The following is a 21,033-nucleotide window of genomic DNA, read 5'->3' on the forward strand; positions in this document are numbered from 1 at the left end:
GGCTCCCAGAACTGAAGGGCAAGAGCTACAAGGAGAGGTTAGAGGCATTAAATATGCCAAAAGTAGAAGATAGAAGTAAAAGAGGTGATATGATCACTACGTACAAAATAGTAACAGGAATTGATAAAATCGATAGGGAAAATTTCCCGAGACCTGGAACTTCAAGAACAAGAGGTCATAGATTTAAACTTGCTAAACACAGATGTCAAAGAAATGTAAGAAAATTAACTTTCGCAAACAGAGTGGTAGACGGTTGAAACAAGTTAGGTGAGAAGGTGGTGGAGGCCAAGACCATCAGTAGCTTCAAAGCGTTATATGACAGTGCTGGGAAGACCGGACACCACGAGCGTAGCTCTCTTCCTGTAACTACACTTAGGTAATTACAAACACAGTGTGTATACAGTACATACATATATATGAAACAATGATCATGAAAACCATTGATTTAAGTGCGGGAAAACCACATTGAAAAATGAAAGGAAATTGTAAAGGTTTCAGTCATTTGTGTGTGTGTGTACTCACCTAGTACTCACCTAGTTGTGGTTGCAGGGGTTGAGCTTGGGCTCTTTGGTCCTGCCTCTCAACCATCGATCAACTGATGTACAGATTCCCGAGTCTACTCGGCTCTGTCATATCTACATTTGAAACTGTGTATATAGTCTGCCTCCACCACATCACTTCCTAGTGCATTCCATTCATTTACTGTCACTGAAAAAGTTCTTTCTAATGTGTCTGTGGCTCATTTGGGTACTCGGCTTCCACCTGTGTCCTCGTGTGCGTGCACCACCCGTGTTAAATAATCCATCCTTGTCTACCCTCTCAATTCCCCTGAGAATTTTGTATTTGGTGATCATGTCTCCCCTAGCTCTAATGTCTTCCAGCGACGTGAGGTGCAGTTCACATAGTCTGTCCTCATAACTCATGCCTCTTAGTTTTGGGACTAGCCTAGTGGCATACCTCTGGACTTTTTCCAGCTTCGTCTTGTGCTTGACTACATATGGGCTCCATGGTGCCCTCCTCTTCCCAGCACTCATCATATAACATTTTGAAACTACTGATGATTTTGGCCTACACCACTTTGTGTGTGTGTATAAATATACATATTTATTTTTCTGCACAGATTGGGATGATGGATTTTGTTGATAGCGGCATTATGAGGTTTAATTATTTGTTTATGTTCTTGAAAGATAATAAACACTAACATACAAAACATTTTAATTGTCAAATGGCACCAAACAAATTAATTTTTATGAAACTTTTTATTTTTTAATGATATTGGTTGAAAAAAAAAGATTTTGAAAGTGTTTCTATAGTTATCTTAAGTTTAGGTTTTGAGGGATAAAGATTTTGAATGTCTAGTTTGTTTTATGAAAAATATTTTACCCGGGATCATTTTATCTTATGATGGTGGGCTGTTGCTTATTTGCTAACAGCTGATACAAGTTTGTAATTAATGGTTCACATTTATCTGATGGCAGTGGACTGTTGGGTTAGTTAAAAATAAAATTGAAGAAGTTTAAGTTATTCTCTATTTACTAAAATAAATAAGCTAATCTGAGGACATCTAAGATTTCTCAGAACTATTTTTTTTTTTTTACATTTTACTGTTCTAATTTTGCATATAATTTCTTCTTAAATATGTTTCTTTATTTTTCAGGTAACATCTGAGTTATTAAAATTATTAATCCCTCCTACAATGGTGAACAAAATGACATCTTGTCGTCCTAGTACACTTACAAAGGGTGTATATTGCAAGCCACATCCGTGGCATAGGCAGACCCAGACAGGTGAGTTTAAAACTCAACAATAACATTTTCTATTTGAACATGTATTATTATGATACCTTTTCAAAGGGGGGGAACCCCTTGGCTCCCCGGAGTTAACCAGGCTGATATGAATGTAATAGACCCAGTCAATGAGCATTGAATTCTAGACCTACCGGGACCACGAGCCAGAACTCCTCAGAACTGCCTCAGAATTGCTCCTCGTGCCTCTCTGAGGCACGAGGAGCACGAGGACCCTCGTGCCTCTCTGAGGCACGAGGGTCCCCACGGCCTTGGGGGCACGCTGGGATTTTCTTCAAAATGGTGGACGATCACTGGAGGCCTCAGGCATCCATTTCATACCACGTCCCCGTGCGCTGCGTTTGAATCATACGCAATACCTATGAACTGCCTGAGGCGCGTTGCGCACCACCTGTCGAGTGCCTCAAGGCGCATTGCGCAGTGCAGCGGTTAATGATAATATATAATAAAATTAGTGGTGTAAGTTGTAGATGTTTTGGCAAGAATTACATATGGTAATTTATTTTGTTATGATTTATATTCTGTATGATAAGACTGATTTTATTGTTTTTTTCAGAATCGTCTGGAATTAACTGTAGTCTCTTTACATCGGAGCCACCGCCTATTCTCCCTGTGCCTATTCCTGTGTATGTTCCAACTCCAATGATGATGTATAATGCACCATTTCCTGTCCCAATATTTGTTCCTGTTCCACTACCAGTACCGATCTTCATTCCTACGTCAGCTAAAACATCAGACGACATAAAAGCTATGATGAAGGTAAGACATACTGTACGTAGAAAGAAGCATCATGCATAACAATCTGAAACAGATCCTTTCCAAATACCTGTCCATAAAGAAATCCCCCATCCTCGTTCCCATTTACACCTGACGTATATCACTTCCCAGCAATTACCTTTCTGCATTCATATTTCCCAAGCTTCTCCCTCCCAACACTTTCACATTTCACCATTCTCCTATTTACCCCTCCCATGTGATGGGTCTCACTCATGCCAAAGACATATCTCTCTCCATTCATCAAATTTAGTTGCAATTCTTCTTTGCTACCCCTCCTGTTTTCATGTCATTAACGTTTAAGGCGGGCACTCGGTTACTATTCCATTCTCTCCTAAAGTCACCTCCAACATTTAAATCCAGTTTCCTCTAGCCCAAGCAGGGGTTTTTGACTGGACCAGCATCTAGCCCAGAGAGCTAACAAGGACTCAAAGGCAGTTTCATTAATTCAGCTCTGTTTTGATATGAGACATATTTGGCATAGTATATATATCATAGTATGAATATCACTCAATTAAGTTTTAAAGATTTTCATAGGCACAATATTAAGAAAAATTGTTGAGGGTCATTGGAAATGTATTAGGCATAGTTTAAACAAAATTTTGCTTCATTATCATTTTGAGTTTGTCATGGCTCAATCTGTAAAGATATGATCCAGTTTTGGAGTTTCCATATTCACATTGAGACATTGTAAAAATTAAAAATCAGGTGCATTAAAATACAAACTTGTACATTAAGAAAAAATAGCACACAAATAAATCACCAAAGCAACACATACTAAAGTGTCATTTGTTGGCTGTAGGACAAACACATTTGGGTGGAGGGATCTTGTGTGGGACCTTACATTGTCTGAAATGTACTGATGCTTTCCTACCAGTAATATGATGAGATATTATGTTTAAAATATTTCTGAATAATTTCTGTATTTTTATAATGAATCTTGCATATACCTTATGTTTTTTATTTCATCTTTGGTATTGATTAGTTATCTAGAAAGGTTTCTTGAATTATTACTTACAGAATACAGTACAAGTATTTTAATATTTAATTAATTTCCATTAGAAAATCCAGGATGAAATGCCATCAGATCCCTACGAAGCAGAGATGCTACTTTTGGCCCGTGCATCTAGCGAGAGTGTAGAACCTGAAGTAATAAGAGAAGAGCCCAAGAAGTCTGATGTACCAAATATGGGTGAGAATGCTGAGGAGGGATGTGGAGAGTTATCTTCTTTTGACAACTTAACCATGTGTAAGTTGTTAATTCTAGGAAACCTTCCATAGACTTCATTTATAATTTATTTCTTAATAATTAATTTGGCATCCCCAGAAGGGATGTAATTTCAGACCTTATAATTTTAGGCAGGTCTGAGGCTATTCGATGCTCCTCAGAGCTATAGAGCATCGAATAGCCTAATCATATACGGGCCCTGAGACTTAAACTGCCTCCCAAAAACTAGGATCAGAATCTAGTTTCTTCTGAGTGACAGTGCAATCATGAAGCTAAAAAATCAGGGTTTCCTGGGATTCCTGGGTAGCCTGGTGTCTGACAGTCTGTTGGGTTTCCTGTTCCTTCCAGGATTCAACTTCCTTTTACAAATTTGCTCACTGATTGAGGTCTCTGTCCATTATCCTTTTTTATTGCAAACATGATTAGGTCACTAGTTTCAAGGAAATCAATCACCTCCACAACCCATGCCATCATGGATTTAGCGTGGGGAGATCATGCCTCTCACAGCTACTTGACCACTAAATGGCTACCAGGGGGGCCTGGTGGATAGGGCGCAGGACTCGTAATTCTGTGGCGTGCGTTCGATTCCCGCACCAGGCAGAAATAAATGGGCAAAGTTTCTTTCACCATGAATGTCCCTGTTACCTAGCAGTAAATAGGTACTTTGGAGTTAGTCAGCTTCTTGGGGTGTGTGTGTGTGGTATGGGGGAAAAAAATAGTAAACAGTTGATTGACAGTTCAGAGGCGGGCCAAAAGAGCAAAGCTCAATCCCTGCAAACACAACTAGGTGAATACTACGACAAAATCACTGAGGCATTAGAAAAAAACAGAATGCAGATGTGGTATACACGGACTATGCAAAGGCATTCGATAAATGGAGTGATAGCACACAAAATGAGGTCAATGGGAATAACGGGTTAAAGTAGAATGCTGGATACTCAGTATTCTGTCGAACAGAATTAAAGGAGTAACAGTTGACCATATAAAATCGAGTCCAACCTCAGTAAAAAGCTCTGTACCTCAAGGTACAGTCCTTGCACCACTGTTTTTCCTTATTCTCATATCTTTTCTCCTTATCTTGAGGTTATCTTGAGATGATTTCGTGGCTTTAGCCTCCATTTTGTTACATGCACCCCAGGAAGCAGCCCGTAGCAGCTGTCTATGTACTTTTTCTGTCCAGGTCTTCTTGAAGGGCATGACAATCGTTTAAGTTTATCTTCCCTAATTATCTTGGTATCGTCAGCAAACATGTTCACATAATTCTGTATTCCATCTGGTAGATCATTTATGTAGACAATGAACATTACCGGTGCAAGAACTGAACCCTGAGGTACTCCGCTTGTGACATTTCTCCAGTCCAATACGCTTCGTCTTATTACTGCCCTCATTTTTCTATCGGTCAGAAAATTTTTCATCCATGTTAGCAGCTTACCTGTCACCTCTCCAATATTTTCCAGTTTCCAGAACAACCTCTTGTGTGGAACTCTGTCGAAAGCCTTTTTTTAGGTCCAGATATATACAGTCAACCCAACCATCCCTTTCCTGTAAAATCTTTGTGGCTCGATCATAGAAACTTGAGTAAATTCGATACACAGGATCTACCAAATTGAAAACCATACTGTCTGTCTGATATTATATCATTTCTCTCCAGGTGTTCTACCTATTTAGTTTTAATTATTTTTCCAATATTTTGACTATTACACTTGTCAATAATACAGGTCTGTAATTGAGGGGGCCTTCCCTGCTGCCACTTTTTTGGATTGGAACTATGTTAGCCTGTTTCCACACATCTGCTACGACTCCTGTACACAGGGAAGTCTGAAAAATCAGCTGAAGTGGTATGCTGAGCTCAGGTGCACATTCTCTCAGAACCCATGGTGAAACTCCATCTGGGCCAATTGCTTTGTACTTAGCTCTAAGAGCATTTTTTTCACTTCATCTCAAGACACCTCTATATGCTCTATGCTGTTCTCTGGAATTCTTATTGTGTAAGGTTCCCTGAAGATCTCATTTTGTACAAACACACTTTGGAACTTCTCGTTTAATGTTTCACACATTTCTTTTTCATTTTCCGTGTATTTGTCCACCATTTTCAACCTCCTTAATATTAAATAAATAATAATAAAGGAATAATATAATAATAATAAAGGAATATTATCCTTTACCTGCACCCTGCTTGTAATGAATTTATAGAAAAGGTGTTGTACACACACATACATACCTCCAATTAGGTGAGTACATATACATATACATACATATAGTGCCTTAAGCTCCTGTTCACATTTTAGCCAATTCCATGGCTGGGGTTGTGTAATTTGGTACATCACTTTGCAGTGGGCAATTCATTTGGGGTCATAACTCCTTAGCCTCCCGGTACTATTTCACTAATGATGACTGCCAGCAGCCTGGTAAATAATTAATTCATTACACTCGATGATTTATACTGTTTTGTGTGATATATTGGTATAGGAGATGAGAAATAATAATTCTCAAGTTACATTAGTGCATTCGAACCACATCTAGTTTGTATTTGTGATGTGAATAATGCAAAATGAAGAAAATAATTGTTGTTTACTTATGTATTTTCTAATCCCAGATTCTGGTGGAGATGATATAGAGCAAGATGATTTGAGTTGTGCAGATGTATCATGTCTCAACACTATAGAGGAAGATCTGCCTAGATACCCTTTGAGATTGTTTGGTAAGTCACTCAACCTGTGTGTGTGTGTGTATCCACGCTAGGAAATCTTAGGACTTTCGGAGAATTTACAAATAATTTCCAGAATGAAGAATTTTGTAAATATAATATTTAAATAATAGGATTATATAAGTACTGTATGATTAAAAGTTTAATTTACACAATACTGTACATTGTAAAGCCCTTTACAATATTCCAAGTTGGTCTAAAACAGAAGCAGAAAGAGTGAGTGTAGGTCTCATGAATGGTGTTGCTAATGCATCTCTCTTTAATACTTTAGTTACTCATTATGTAAACTTGGTATGGATAACCTTGGTGAACCAGGAGTGTTATTCCAAGTCATCTGCTTAAGCAAGGTGCCACTGGATTATAATTTTTTTGTGGGGAACCCCATATGGCTCCCTGGAACTATTGGGCTAATATGTGATACATTAAATCGGGGTACTAGTCTATGGCGTTCAGCCTAACCGGGGACCACGAGCCAGAACCTGGCCCTCTCGGAGAGGCATGAGGAGCAATGGCCTATAGAAACCCCCGTGTGGTTGGAAGCATTCTTTGTCTGCCGTCTACCGGGTCTGGCACCCAGAAAGAGAGGCGCCTCAAAACAAACCCCTATTCTGGTGAAAACATTGCTACTGAAAGCCGAATTAGTGGACAGAACTCCCCAAACGAAAATTAGCAAATGAGCAAGACGTCATCACGTTGCCGCGCGCCGCTGTCTGCGCAACCCCCCCCCCCCCCTTCCATTCCTCCCAGGAATGGGGGAGCCCCAGACCCTCGTTCCGGCAATCCACCCTTCAGTTCTTGGCTGGTGTGTTACTGGCAGGTCGTGTGCCTCTGGCTCCAGATTTTGTCCCAGTTTCTGTGCCTTGTTGCGTGGTCCTGTCTCTACGGTCGGTGTGCTAGCCAGGAGTATTATTCAAGTACTTGGGCTGCCTGTGCCTAGGGTTACTTTCCCTAGGGCACCCCAGTAAGTACTGCCCTTGGGACTTGGGGCCACCTTCCATCAGTCTCCTTGGGGTCTACCTCTGCTGAAGTCTATTACCGAGCAGTCTTTCACTGCTCGGTGATAGACTACCCTTGGAGTTAGCTGGGATTTTTGTTTGCCCGTGTTTGCCTCTGGGTGGGGGATAGTTTTTGTCACTGGTTGAGGCGCAGGGTACAACGCAGCTTATCAGCTCTCATAGCGGCCAGCTCTGTTCCACCTGGGCATGTTGTCCTCTTGCGGGGTTTTCTTTTTCTTTGTTTTCTCTGCCAGTTGGAGGGTCTTCCTCTTGGTCATACCCTATTGTTCTTGATGGTACTTCCACTAGGCCCCCGCGAGTGCACATGTCCTGGGGGTGCAGCTTTTAGCAGTTTGGTAGTTTTGGGGTGCCAGTTAACTGTACTCTGCCTGGGTTTCCCTTAACGTGGTACCTAGGCTCAGGGTCCTGGGAAACCCTACGAGAGCTCTTTGGTCCGATGGATGTGACCCCTGAGTCCTCTCTCGCGTCGTGCGAAGTTGATGGTTACTTTGTCCCCTTGTCTCAGGGTGACAATCACCGGTTGTGCCTCCGCCATGCTGCCTGTTGGGTCAGTGATTCTATTGACCTGGAGTAGTACGACATTTGTTGTTTTGTACGTACTCCAGTTCACCAAATCTACTGATCATGATATGTGGGTGCGGTTGGTTGCGTCCCCAGATGCCCCCCCGTTTTGGTTATAGGGACCTGGACTTGAGGGTGGGAGTTGCCTCGACTTCGGTTCCGTCCGCTCCTCCTTGTCCTTCCCTTTCAGTTGTTCATCGTGGTTCTCACCCCTTGCTTCTGGCTTCGAAATGTCTTGAGGGTTTCCGTGTCGGGGCAGGGTCTAGTTGGTGTCGAGACTCGGGTGGTCTCGGGAGAATCCCCTTCTGGGACATTGGACTATTCGACCATTGGACACTACCTGGGTTTTTGTACCCTCGGAGCGGTGCTTGGTGTTACAAGGAGAGGGAGTCTCTTTTGCTCCCTCCTAGTACGAATTGGATTTGGCGTGTACCCTTTCCCAGGTTCGGTTCCGTGATCCTGTTAGTTCTTCGGTTCCGTCTTTCTGGAGGTTTTCGGCTTCCCATGTCCCATCCCATGTGGTGCGGGAAGCCCTTGCAGCCTACCTGCTGCGCGACCTGGATTATGCATCATGTGTTGTGTCTGGTTGCTTCTCTTTGCTGTTATCTGTGTGCCTCTGCTTCGGTGGCTGGGGGATGCGCTTTGGATTGATCCGGTTTCCCTCAGTCACAGTTTAAGGGCTCAGGTCTCTCAGGTCGTCCAAATGGTTATTGCATCTAGCCAGCCTGCGGTCTATCCTTATGCCCGCGACGTTAGGAATTTTGCTGCGTTGGCTGCCATGTTTGGTAACATGTCCTGTGCTGATATTCAGGCGCGGGGATTTTGAAGGCCGAACAGGGTCCTGGCCGCCCGTTATATGGTTAACATTTCTGCTCCTGGGCATTCTTGTGTTGCTTTGGGTTGCAGGTTGTAGCCAGTTGTCTCGACTAATTTTCAGTTTTTAGCTGTAATTTTCTTACCATGTGCAATTTGTTTTGTTATGACTACCTTTCTGAGTGCCTAATCCCAGTCGATGGCAGATAAAGAAAACTCCCAATCATGCGGGTTTTCCAGGGGCCATTGCTCCCTGCTCCTCTCTGAGGAGTCCAGGTTCTGGCTCGTGGTCCCCAGTAGGCTGACCTTCCTAGATTAGTGCCCCAATCTTATGTATCACATATTAGCCCATTAGCTCCAGGGAGCCTCCGGGGCTCACACAGAAAATGACGTTTCATTACATTCAACACTTTTTTTTTAATGTAATTGCCATGTCAAATCTGGTTAAGTGAGTGTCTCCTTTTTACAGACATACAGATAATCAATGTGCTTGTGACTGTAAGTTGATAGATTTCTACCCTGAGAACTGGAACATTGTTCTGTCCAATGTGTGCAAATTTTTTTGTACACTAGAAACGGGACACTCTAGATATTATTAATGGTTTACTTGAAACTTGTTGACTACATGTTTAACCTGGTAGAGCAGTAGCTGGCATTTTAATATTGTTGCATTACAAATTATATTTTATTTATAGGAGTTATAAAGTGGTTTAATTTCCACTTTAAGAGTTCAAAGTTATATGGTTTTTCTTCAGCAGATGAAGTTGAAGCCGCGTCCAACTGCAGTTCAGTAGCAAATGACATTGAATCTCAAAATGAAAACAAGGGTAAACGACAAGCTTCTAGTGATGGGCCAGGAAGACCCAGGAAAAGGCTCCGTCGTTCCGACAGCAGTGACTCTCAGTCTATGTCTGATCCCGATGATCCTGAACCAGAACCTGAACCCGAGCCCGAGCCCGAGCCTGAGCCTGAGCCTCTTTTGGAGGAGGAGTATCAGGGCCCATATCTTAATGTAAGTGCAAATTGAATATGGGAGGCCATATAGTGTATTTACTGACAGTGTTGGTGTTTTTTGTTGGAGTGCCAAGTACTGCCTACTACTGAGCTGGTTTGGTAAAGGTTGACTTCAGCATTCATAATCCGAGTGAAAGTTTTTTCTTTCAATTATAAATTTGAGTACTAGAAAAATGGTACTTCAATGGTACACAAATAGTGTGCAAATATGCATACTCCACTGCATATACTGACCTTTTTTCTGGTTCTTTCCAGTGTAAATAAAAGCCTGAGCACTTGAAAAGTGGTGCTCAATTAGTACTCAATATATTGAGTATAAATATGTGTATTTTGCTAGTTACTTTTCCCTTGATCTTTCAAGTGCAAATACAAGTACGAGTACTAGAAAATGGTACTGAAGTAGTACTCAGATGTTGAGTATGAATGTGTGTGTGCGCTCCACAACTGACGTTTTCCCCTAGTTCTTTGTGTAAGCTATAATGTTGTGCCATCGTAATGAAGACAGGTTTATACAGGAAACTTTTTTTTATTAAGTAAGACATTTACAAAAAAAAACAAAAAATTACCTGCAAGATTTGTTGTGAATAGAGCATGGCAGTCCCAAATTCTGTTCAGTATTATTCCGAGAGAGGCATCCATCTGCAGAAATCATACGTTCAGTATTAATAACCTAATCCTGAAAAAGTGCAGCTTATTTATTTTACTCCCCAATCCAGTGTCTAAATTACAAAACTACAATAATGATTTTTTTCATCGTCATTTTTGTCATTCTTTCTCTAGCCTGAAATCATTAAAAAAATTTTACTTGTGCTGAAATATTTATCCACAATACATACATACATACACACATACACACATACACAGACTTCAGTCACGTGCTACCAGACCTGTAAAGCACAATTGTTTTTATATAAGTATGTTGCCCTTTTCACTACTTTTAAATTTTTTGCATCTATAATCTTAAATACATGCCACATGAATTGCCAGAGTCCTCAGCTCTGGTACTGACTGTAAGTCAGTGATAACGTATTTATTTTTGGTTTTTGTCTGTGGGGGGGGGGAGGGGGTTTTTACTGTTGAGGCATTTAACAAATCAGGTCATTTTGGTGTCAACAAGTTAAGTTAAATCCTGTGAAAGATTTATCTCATCTCAAGATAACCTCAAGAAAGTGGCAGTATTTGATAACATTAAGAAACAAATGGCAAATTTTTAATATGTATAACTTAGCCTCATATTTTACTTACAGCAAATAAATGCAATGTACAAAGATATTTGACAGTGGTGGCTGATAATTTAATTGAAAGCTCCTGCAATGTCTTATAAATCATCATCATCATAATTATGTCCAGTTGTTGACTTTGACCTTAACTAATCATATTGGTAGTGTAATTGGAAATTATTCTCATTGCATTATGAATATTAATTGCTGTGAACTGAAAGTTGGATTATATTTGATTTCTTTATCACACAAATATTTTAGAAGCACTATCTGTACAATTCTCAATATTGATCTTAGAAAATAATTTCCATTTTATTTCCATGTGTGTGCGAAGGTTTCATAAATTCTTTTCTTTTCTTGATCATAAAATAAAATCAATAAAACAAAAGCAATATTGGTGACTGTTTGGAAAAGTCCTATATTTTATTCATATATGACCATTTAATTATGTAAACTAAATTATATATTGTGATAAGATAAAGATATAATTTAATTAGCGGTTTAAAAATGCAATTCGTAATGTCATTACACTTGTGAAAAAGCCTATTTCATTTATAACAATCCAAGGTTGATAGTGAACAAATTGTAAACAAAGTATCAATGTTTTTTTTATATATATAAATGAACTCAAATCCTACCTTTCAATAATTTTGTGCATAGAATAGGCAATTTTTATAGGCATAAATTTATGCAAGGATAAATAGATATGCAGTATATAAAGAGTACAGTATACACAAATGTGAGGCACTCACTGTGCAATAAATATTGTAGGTTTCTGTGATTTTTTTTCCCTTCTGATTAAAATTCCTTTGCAATGTATTGGTACCAACACTCCCCGAGCAATTAGGTTGACATTGATATCGGATGAAAATGATAGCGATTCTTGGAACAGTTTAAAATTAATCTTTGAACAAGTTAACCCCCGAGAGTATGAAGTGAGTGTACTATACCTAAGGCCTAGTATAGATACGCAAGTTATTACAAGGTGTAATCATTGTACTTTTGGGGCCATTGTTTTTGGATATTTATAAATATTGGACTTGAAGGAAAAAATAATCAATGTGCTTTGTGTGAGACCTATTAATAAAGTCTTAGTATAGCAAAATTAAGTTTACAACAATGCCTTATACTTGATATTGCTATATTTTACTTGTGCAGACTATATTCAATAGCTCTTAATATTTTGTCATTCATATATATATTTATTTATTTTGTTAATATTTATTAGGTAATTAAATTGGATACAAAATGAACTTGAATATTCATGCTAATTTAAATTCATTCGTAGGGATCAATGCAAAATTAAAAGCTATTATTATTATTTGAATTTTAGGTAGAAATTAGCTCAAATGCCAGCCTTGCCATTTTGAAACGAAGTCCTGTGTTTAGAATTCTATTTACAGTACAGTAAATAATATTTTAATTTATCATGGACAGCAGACGTGTTTGTTAGTACTGTACTGTACATTACTGTACAACTTTAAATTTTATCTTTCCTCTTCAGTCACAGTCTAGAAGACAGTTACCTGTACATTTTTTCTTAATTATTAAATTTGTATAAAAGCCTGCTTTTAGAAAACCACTACTGATTATCAGAATTAATTATCATATATTCAGAAAATGTATGGTCTGGCGGCATGGAAGAGCTGGGTAACAGGAAAGAATGCAGAGCTGGCAGGAGTCTCTTCCTCTCGCACTATGAAACTGGTCTCAGAGGACTTGCTTTCTATGAACTGTGACGAACTCAACTATGCCCTCTGTCTCTTCCTCAAAGATCTGAGGAAACCCAATGGGGAAGCCTACCAGCCAGATACCATCTTTTATCTACTACTCGGTAAGTTGACTCTTGCTTTAGTAACTGTTGTGCACAGACCCTTCACATTATTTTTTTAGCTATTGATAAATTAGTTTTAGTAAGCTGCTTGATGACATTTTAACTAGTTACTGCTTATGCTTAGTATACAGTGTTGGGTAGTATGAGTATAGAACTCAAGAGTGATTAAAGAATTGAACTAATGTTACTGTTTATAAAGGGTATTGCTTTACTTAGCTGGAAATAAAATTTGTTACATAATGAGTTGTGTTGCAGAAGTAACAAAAGTGATTGTTGTTGACAATGTTTAAGTAGTAATGTGAACATAAAAGAACATTTTAGTGCACTGTTTTTATGAGCAAGGGTGTGAATAAATTATACTGAAGAGGCAAAATTAAGTTATTGTCAAAGTTAAATTTAGAGGTTATCCTGTGTGTGAATGATGAGGAATACTAAGGAATCCATTGAAGGAAACTTACAGAATAAACTTGGTTGTCCATCTCGAAAGTAACTCAGGTTTGCGGCATTAGTACAGAATTAAGAATAGGCCTATTCATAACAGGTGAAAGAAATAATCTACCTCAGTAAAATCATCAGTATCAAATGGATGGATCTGTGGCTTAAAAATGTGCTTCCCTCCCAGCAGTTGTCCTTCAGGAGATTGCCATAGCAGATGTTTTTTCAAGATGCTATTTATTACCTTGCAAACCTTTTCTTTCACATATTGCTCCACTCACCTTTTCTAAAATACTGGTTGTCTGTCTCTAGCTTCTCATACTCGCTCTGTACTCCTCCTTACCCATGGGTCCCATCTTTGGGTGCAGGACTCGATAAAAAGTTATTACAGATAAAGAATTAACTGTATCTTAACTTAGGCATCTTTTACTCCTAATCATTTCTTACTTCATTTTTAGTCTATTAATAATTAATTTAAATGGGTATATAATTTGTGTAAAGTTCAGTACATGCATGAATTAAAAAATGCTCGAATCATTGTGTATCACAACCTATCTCCATGCTGTCTCAAAAGGCACTGATCTTTGCTCATGGAGTGCAAGTTTTTCCAAGAGCAATGCACGGCTGCCAGATGTATAATGATTTTGTTGGCACAAAATTAAACTATTGTTTTTTATATCTGCTGATACAGGACAAAAAAAAATTGAACATACTGTGCCCAGTGCAATGTGTACAAGTCTCCTATGACACTATAATGTCATTTATATCATAAGGTAAATTACCTGATATATTTTTGCACAAGTATTCAACAGGACTTGGCTAATAGTTAAAACAATAAACTGCCTTTTTATGGGCTTAGGTTATGTAAAGTTTACTAAGCGCCTTCAAGAAATCACTAAAACCATTTTAAATCATTCCCCGTCTCCAGTCTTGTAATGAAATTTTTGCAGGAGGGTAAATTCATTTGTGCATTTCAGCAGTTAAATAAATAAATGCTTATGATTTTTTCAGGCATTCAACAGCACTTATTCGATAGTTCAAGAACAGACTGCATCTTTATGGACTTTGGGTTTGAAAAGTTTACTAACAGCCTTGATGAAATCACCAAAAAGTTTTTAAATCAGTCACCATCTCCAGGTTTGTAATATGGTTTTTACAAAAGTAGCAAACATTTACTTTAAAGTTGTAAAATTACATATTAGCTTTTGCATATTTTGGGTAACGGAAAGAAATAAAAGTGTAGTGTGTAATGAATTTGATCGTAACACTTAGCCTGTAACTTATGTCAAATAATGTTTAAGTGACCACAGGATTGGTCTGTACCTGTTTTCCACTATAGAAATTTAAAAAAATCACTCAATGTTGTACATATCAATGAGAAAATCAGTTGGATCAATGTGGTGATTCAAACCAAGGATCAGAGTACAGGTTGCCCAGCCGTGCACTTTACCCCTGTACCACAACATTGTAATAAATTATGCAACCTGAGATTCCACTGATGTTACATTCTTATAAGATCTCCTCTCCCTTTGTTGCCAGTACTTTTTGCTCTGCTCTGCTTATTTAAATACAGTAGAGTAATTAAGGATTACCCTAGAGTAATTAAGGATTACCCTAGAGTAATTAAGGATTACCCTAGAGTAATTAAGGATTACCTCTACCATGTAAATTAAAATACCAATGATGGTGTATGACCTGTTCTATTTCAGGTGTTTTGTCACCAGATTCAGTTGGGATCACCAGAATAACTGAAACAATGTTGTGGGAATGTAGGCAGCTTGGTGCGCACACCCCACAAGTTCTGCTTAATACACTCTTCTATTTTAATACAAAAGTTTTTAAACTCAAGGTAAGAATAATCAATTTCATACAGCATCTACAGTGTTCAGTGTGTGTGTGTGTGTATATATATATATATACATATACAGTATATATATACTGTATGTATATACAGTATATATATACTGTATGTATATACAGTATATATAAAATGTGTGTGCACGCATGTGTAAAATTACCTAAGTGTAGTTACAGGCCTGTACAGGATATGCTCTTAATGTCCAATCATTCCTATAATATTTGTCATGTGACATTTTGAAGCTTATGATAATTTTTTATACCATTATCATCGCTATTCATACATTTTCTGGGGGGAGCCCCTTCGGCTCCTCGGAGCTATCCAGGCTGATATGGGTATATTAGACTTTGGCATCAGTCAGTGTGAATGGAGTTCTTAGGCCTACTGGGGACCACGTGCCAGAAACTGGCCCCCCTCAGTGAGGCACGATGAGCAATGGCCTATAGAAATTCACATGTGATTTGGAGCATTCTATGTCTGCCATCAACTGGTCAGGCACCCAGAAAGGTAATAATCCCAAAACAAACCCCTGTTTTGTTTGAAACTACTACTGAAGGTCTAAACGAGTGGACAGAACCCTCCTAAAAAAACAAGCAAACGATCATGATGTCACCACGTGCCGTGCTGCCGTCTGTGCAGCTCCCTCTTCCCCGGAAGGTGGAGCCCCAGACCCTCACGCCGACTACCCACTCTTTCAGTTCTCGGCTGATGTGCTGAGGCTTAATCCTGTGGCTCCAGCTCCTGATTCTTGTTTTCAGTGCTGTGCCTTGTGTCTAGTGTTGTCTTCAGGGTGGTGCATGAGCTGGGAGTAATCTTCACAGGTAATCGAGCTGCATGCGCTGAGGGTTGCCTTCCCCAAGTGCCTTATAAGTACCTCCCTTGGGGCTTGGGGTCTACCTGTTTCGTCTATTGCTGCTCGATAATAGACTGCCCTGAGTGTGCTGGGGGGTTTCTTCCTCCCTTGTTTACCTTAGGGTAAGGGGTAGTTTGCACTTGTAGGGGTGCCGGGTGCTGCACAGCTGGTTATCCCCTATTATAGTGGCCAGCTCTGTTTCACCTGGGTACGTTGTTCTTTTGCGGGGTTTTTCTTTTCATTTTTGTTTTCCTGCCTAGTTGTGGGGTCTGCCTTTGATTGGTTGCCCCCTATCTATACTTCGAATTATGTACATATCTGTGTTTTTGGGTGGTATTCCTTGTTAGGCCCCCATGAGTGGACACGTCCTGGGGGTTCAGCTTTTAGAAGTTTAGAAGTTTGGTACCGCAAACTTGCGTGCCGGTTTGCGGTACCCTGCCTGGGCTTACACTTATCGATACCAGTCTAAGCGCCCTGGGAAGCCCTGTGGGGGCACAAGGGGTCCGATGGATGCGACCCCTGGGTCCCCTCTCGTCTTGTGCGAGTTTGAGGGTTGCTCTGTCCCCTTGTCTTGGGGTGACTCACTGTTTCTGGAGGGAGCCCCTACTGCTTCCCAGAGCTATCTAGGCTGATAAGGATACCCTAACTTTTGCCCCTATTCTGGTGAAAAACACAGAAAATAGAGAAACAAGTAGACAGAACTCACCAAATGAAAACGAGCAAACAAGCATGACGTCACACGAGCCTACTGTCTTGCTTTCGTTTTGAATTGCGCGTAGCATCTGCCTCTCAGGTGTATCCCTCTTTACTTTCTCTTTGGTGACGTAGCTCCAGGGAGCCAGAGGGGCTCCCCCCCAGAAAACCAGCATTGAATGTAATGAAACACCATTTTCTGGGTGAGACCCGGAGGCTCCCCGGCATCCCTTTCTCCCTCCCTCCGGTCGTTTTTTTTTTTTTTTTTTTCTTTCTTTAACTTCCAATCTCTGAACTGAAGGTGTGGGTAGCTGGCATGAGGGGTCTGGGGGGCTTCCTTTTCCCCTCTCAGTGAGGGGGGGAGCCGCGCAAACGGTGGCGCAGCACGTGGTGACGTCATGATCGTTTGCTTGTTTTTCTTTGGGGAGTTCTGTCCACTTACTTGACTTTCTGTAGTAGTTTCAACCAGAACAGGGAATTGTTTTGCTTGCATTTCTATAGGCCATTGCTCCTCGTGCCTCTTTGAGGGGGGGGGGGGGGGGGCAGTTTCTGGCTCGCTGTCTCCGATAGGCCTAAGAACTCCGTTTACACTGATGCCTAAGTCTAATATACCCATATCAGCCTGGATAGCTCTTGGGGCCTCCGGGTCTCACCCAGAAAATGGCGTTTCATTACATTCAATGCTGGTTTTTCCACACCTTTGTTTTCTTGGCTTTAAAAGCTTTAATGTGGCTTTTTCCTTTAAGTTGCATGGTAAAAAAGTTTCTCTTTGTCAGCTTTGTTGAGTCTTTTTTTGCAGTTTTGAAAGAGGTAATCATAGTGCCTCTCTTTGCTTGTATATACTATTGTGCTACATGGTCTTCCTGGCTTGGTGCCTTCTTTTGATAATTTTTTTTTTCTTTATCATATTTAATTCCTCCAGCTTCTCCACATGGCTCTTCATTTTTAGGTCCAGAAGCCACTTAATAGCATATTTTTGTACTTATTCTGTTTTGTTGATGTGTTTGAGATATAGACACAACACAACTTTCACATATTCTAATTTTGGTATCATGACTATTATGAATATTCCCCATCCATGAATATAAAAGTAAATTTGAAATTCACAAGCATAATATAGGTTCCTCTCAAAATACTTTTGATGTTATCCTTTAGTGATAGTTGATTCATAACCACCTTTAGATCTTTCTTTGTCCAAGTAATTAACAATTAATATTGATGTTAATATGAAAGGTTTTACTGTTTCTTTGCAGACTATTGAGGAGCATCAAGCCTTGTCTTTTGCACAAATAGTGAAACATTTTAGACGGTCAAATGTTGGGGAGGAAGGTTCAGTCACAAGGACAACTATGCTTAAATTTTACCCCAAGAAATCTCTGGAAGGTTAGTATAGAAAGCTTAGTGTGCTTAAATAAAAGTTTGTATGTTTTAAAAAAAGATCACAATCATGCCTCATTTATTCATATGATTATTATTATGAATAGTAGTATTATTTTTATCTGAAAACATTACTGGCATAGTGGTTAAATTTGTCATAGTTATATTAAAACAAATTACAGTATTCTTTAATTAGGTGTTCTTGATAGGGATGTAATCAACCACATTTACACAAATATAAGCCACTCCCAGCTGTATGTCACAGTAAGATTTGGACATAAGGCACTGAGGTATAGTATAAATGAGGAACTTAAATGAAATTCAGGATACAGAACACAATCAGACCTATTCATAGAAGGAAAGCAACATTAAAAGCTCTGGGAATTATGATGCCTGACGACCTGACATTTAGTGAACATAACCAAGCAAATATAGTGGCAGCCGTGTAATGATAGGATGGATTTTAGAACGTTTAAATTCAGGGGACCCCACAGCATTGCTAACACTATTTAAATCACTGGTGCTGTCCCATCTTGAGTATTGCTTGGTACTCACCTCCCCTTTCAGAGCAGGAGTGTTCTCTGAATTAGAGGGAATGCAGAGAACATATACGGCACGCATAGAAAGGATAAAGCATCTAAATTATTGGGACCATCTCAAAGCTCTCAAAATGTACTCTCTGGAAAGGAGACGAGAAAGGTTTCAAATAATTTATTTATTGATTTATTCATTAATTTATTTATATACAAGAAGGTACATTGGGTTTATGAGAGTACAGAGACTTGAAGTTTTACGTTCTTGTAAAGCCATTAGCACGCATAGCATTTTGGGCAGATCCTTAATCAAACATATAATTTTAAAAAGGTAATTTCTAGCAAAGTTAAAAAAAAAAAAATTACAGGTACATTGTAAGAAAGTATAAAAATAAATTGTAAGTAAGTCTAAAAATATATTGTAAGAAGGTATAAAAATACAGTGTTAGAAAGTATACAAAAATACATTGTATGATAAATTTGACAAAAAAAAAAAGTAGGTACATTGAAGTAAATTTAAGGCTTATCCACAGGTACATTTTAGCATAATTTGAGGATTATTGCAAGATATAATGTAGCAAACTATGTGTATAACATGATACAAGATAACAGCATTGATTACAATGGCAAAGTTGTATGGCATAGGTACATATATTGGGGAATTGGGTAGCATTAGATACAGCACTATGTAGGAAACTATGAAGATAAAATTAGGTACTTTTTGGTTTTATTTTTGAATAAGGCAAAAGTTTGACAGTTTTTCAATTCCTTAGGGAGTGAGTTCCATAGACCAGGTCCATTTATTTGCATAGTGTTTACACAGATTAATTTGATTCTGGGGATATCAACGAGATATTTATTTTTGGTGTGGTGATTGTGTTCTATTACATCTCTCAAAGAAGAATTTCAGAACAGGGTTTGCACTTAAGGAAAGGGTTTTGTAAATGTAATTGGCACAAGAGAATGTATGGATTGAGGTTATGTTTAGCATATTTAGGGATTTAAACGGGAGCTGAGTTTTGTCTGAAAGCCGAGTTTGTTATTGTTCTGATAAGCAGATTTTTGCTGGGTGACAATGGGCTCGAGGTAGTTTGCAGGTTGAGCCCCCATGCACAGATACCATATGTAAGATAGGGATAGATTAGCACATAGTATAGTGAGAGGAGAGCAGAGTTGGAACATAATATCTGATTTTAGAGAGTATACCAACCATTTTTGAGACTTTCTTGGTTATGTGTTGTGTGTGGGTGCTAAAGTTGAGTCTCTTGTCGAAGTATTGGTCAAGGAACTTTCCATCATTTTTATTGCTGATGTTAACATTGTCTGAAGCTGAATTGCATTTGTTAATTTGCTTCCAAATAAGATGTAGTAGGACTTTTTCTATGTTTAGTGTGAGTTTGTTGGTTAACATCCATAAGTGAATTTTTTTAGTTCATTGTTTACAACATTATTTAGTGTGTGTGGGTTGGGGTCTGAGTAGATGAGGTTAGTATCGTCAGCAAATAATTTAGGTGTAAGAAAGTTAAAAGAAATTAGCCAGATCATTGATGTGTAGAAGAAATAGGAGAGGTCCTAGTATACTGCCCTGTGGCACCCCTACGGTAGAGTGGGAGAGGTTATATCATTGATGGCTTCATATTGGTGTCTGTCACTAAGATAGAATTGGATGTAGTTCAGGCATGGCCTCGGATTCCATAATGTCGGAGTTTAAGTAAGAGGTAAATTTTTTTTAATTTTGCCCCGAGGGGCGAGTTTATTGGGCAGCGCCACTCATCTTGTGAGTGGACATTCCGCCATAGCAGCATGTACAACACTCCCCAATAGAAAAAAAAAAAAACGCTGGGTTGTTCATTCTGTCACTTGCACCCAGACACAGCTGGGACTTGCTTAACTGTCTTAAGTGAACAGCTCCTCAAACAAGAAGATTAACATCTGTCAACCCTTAAAAGCTTACGTTATCTTGCGAGTGCAAAATGGGGGAATCTTTTAAGAACAGTATCAATATTTGACAAATAGTGTTTTCCTAACTCAAACAATGTGGGGTTTATTATTATACACATTTCTAATGTCTCTCGGGTGTTCACATTAACGTAGATAGTAGTCAAGGCAGTGTCCATCACTCTCACCACAGATTCTGCAACTTCGCTGATCATTTGTTGTTTCTATTCCATATCTCCATGGATATTTGTATCCAAGACGGATTCTTGCTATTACTGATTCTCTCCCTCGTCCTCCTCCTCTTCGTCCATAATGATTGGGATTGCCAGCCGCAACCATGTTGTACCATTGTACAGATTCACTGGTTTGTGCTT

The 21,033-nt window shown here is 39.1% G+C and overlaps 1 protein-coding gene across 10 annotated transcripts in view; it reads left to right on the forward strand.

The window, feature by feature from the left end:
- LOC123763563 (zinc finger MYM-type protein 4) overlaps positions 1-21,033 on the forward strand; it is a 54,653-nt gene that overhangs the window by 28,276 nt on the left and 5,344 nt on the right. For 6 of the 10 annotated variants that reach the window (XM_045750724.2, XM_045750750.2, XM_069301496.1 and 3 more), the window contains 9 exons: positions 1,658-1,787; positions 2,362-2,564; positions 3,642-3,828; positions 6,404-6,508; positions 9,660-9,916; positions 12,756-12,972; positions 14,419-14,544; positions 15,117-15,256; positions 18,065-18,194. In XM_045750724.2, coding sequence (XP_045606680.2) covers positions 1,658-1,787; positions 2,362-2,564; positions 3,642-3,828; positions 6,404-6,508; positions 9,660-9,916; positions 12,756-12,972; positions 14,419-14,544; positions 15,117-15,256; positions 18,065-18,194 — 1,495 coding nt within the window. Of the gene's footprint in view, positions 1-1,657; positions 1,788-2,361; positions 2,565-3,641; positions 3,829-6,403; positions 6,509-9,659; positions 11,913-12,755; positions 12,973-14,418; positions 14,545-15,116; positions 15,257-18,064; positions 18,195-21,033 lie in introns of those variants that run through there. The other 4 variants (XM_045750741.2, XM_045750760.2, XM_045750770.2 and 1 more) reach the window with 4 other exon arrangements.

The sequence above is a fragment of the Procambarus clarkii genome, chromosome 5, assembly GCF_040958095.1.
Source record: "Procambarus clarkii isolate CNS0578487 chromosome 5, FALCON_Pclarkii_2.0, whole genome shotgun sequence".
In the NCBI taxonomy this organism is placed as follows: domain Eukaryota; kingdom Metazoa; phylum Arthropoda; class Malacostraca; order Decapoda; family Cambaridae; genus Procambarus; species Procambarus clarkii.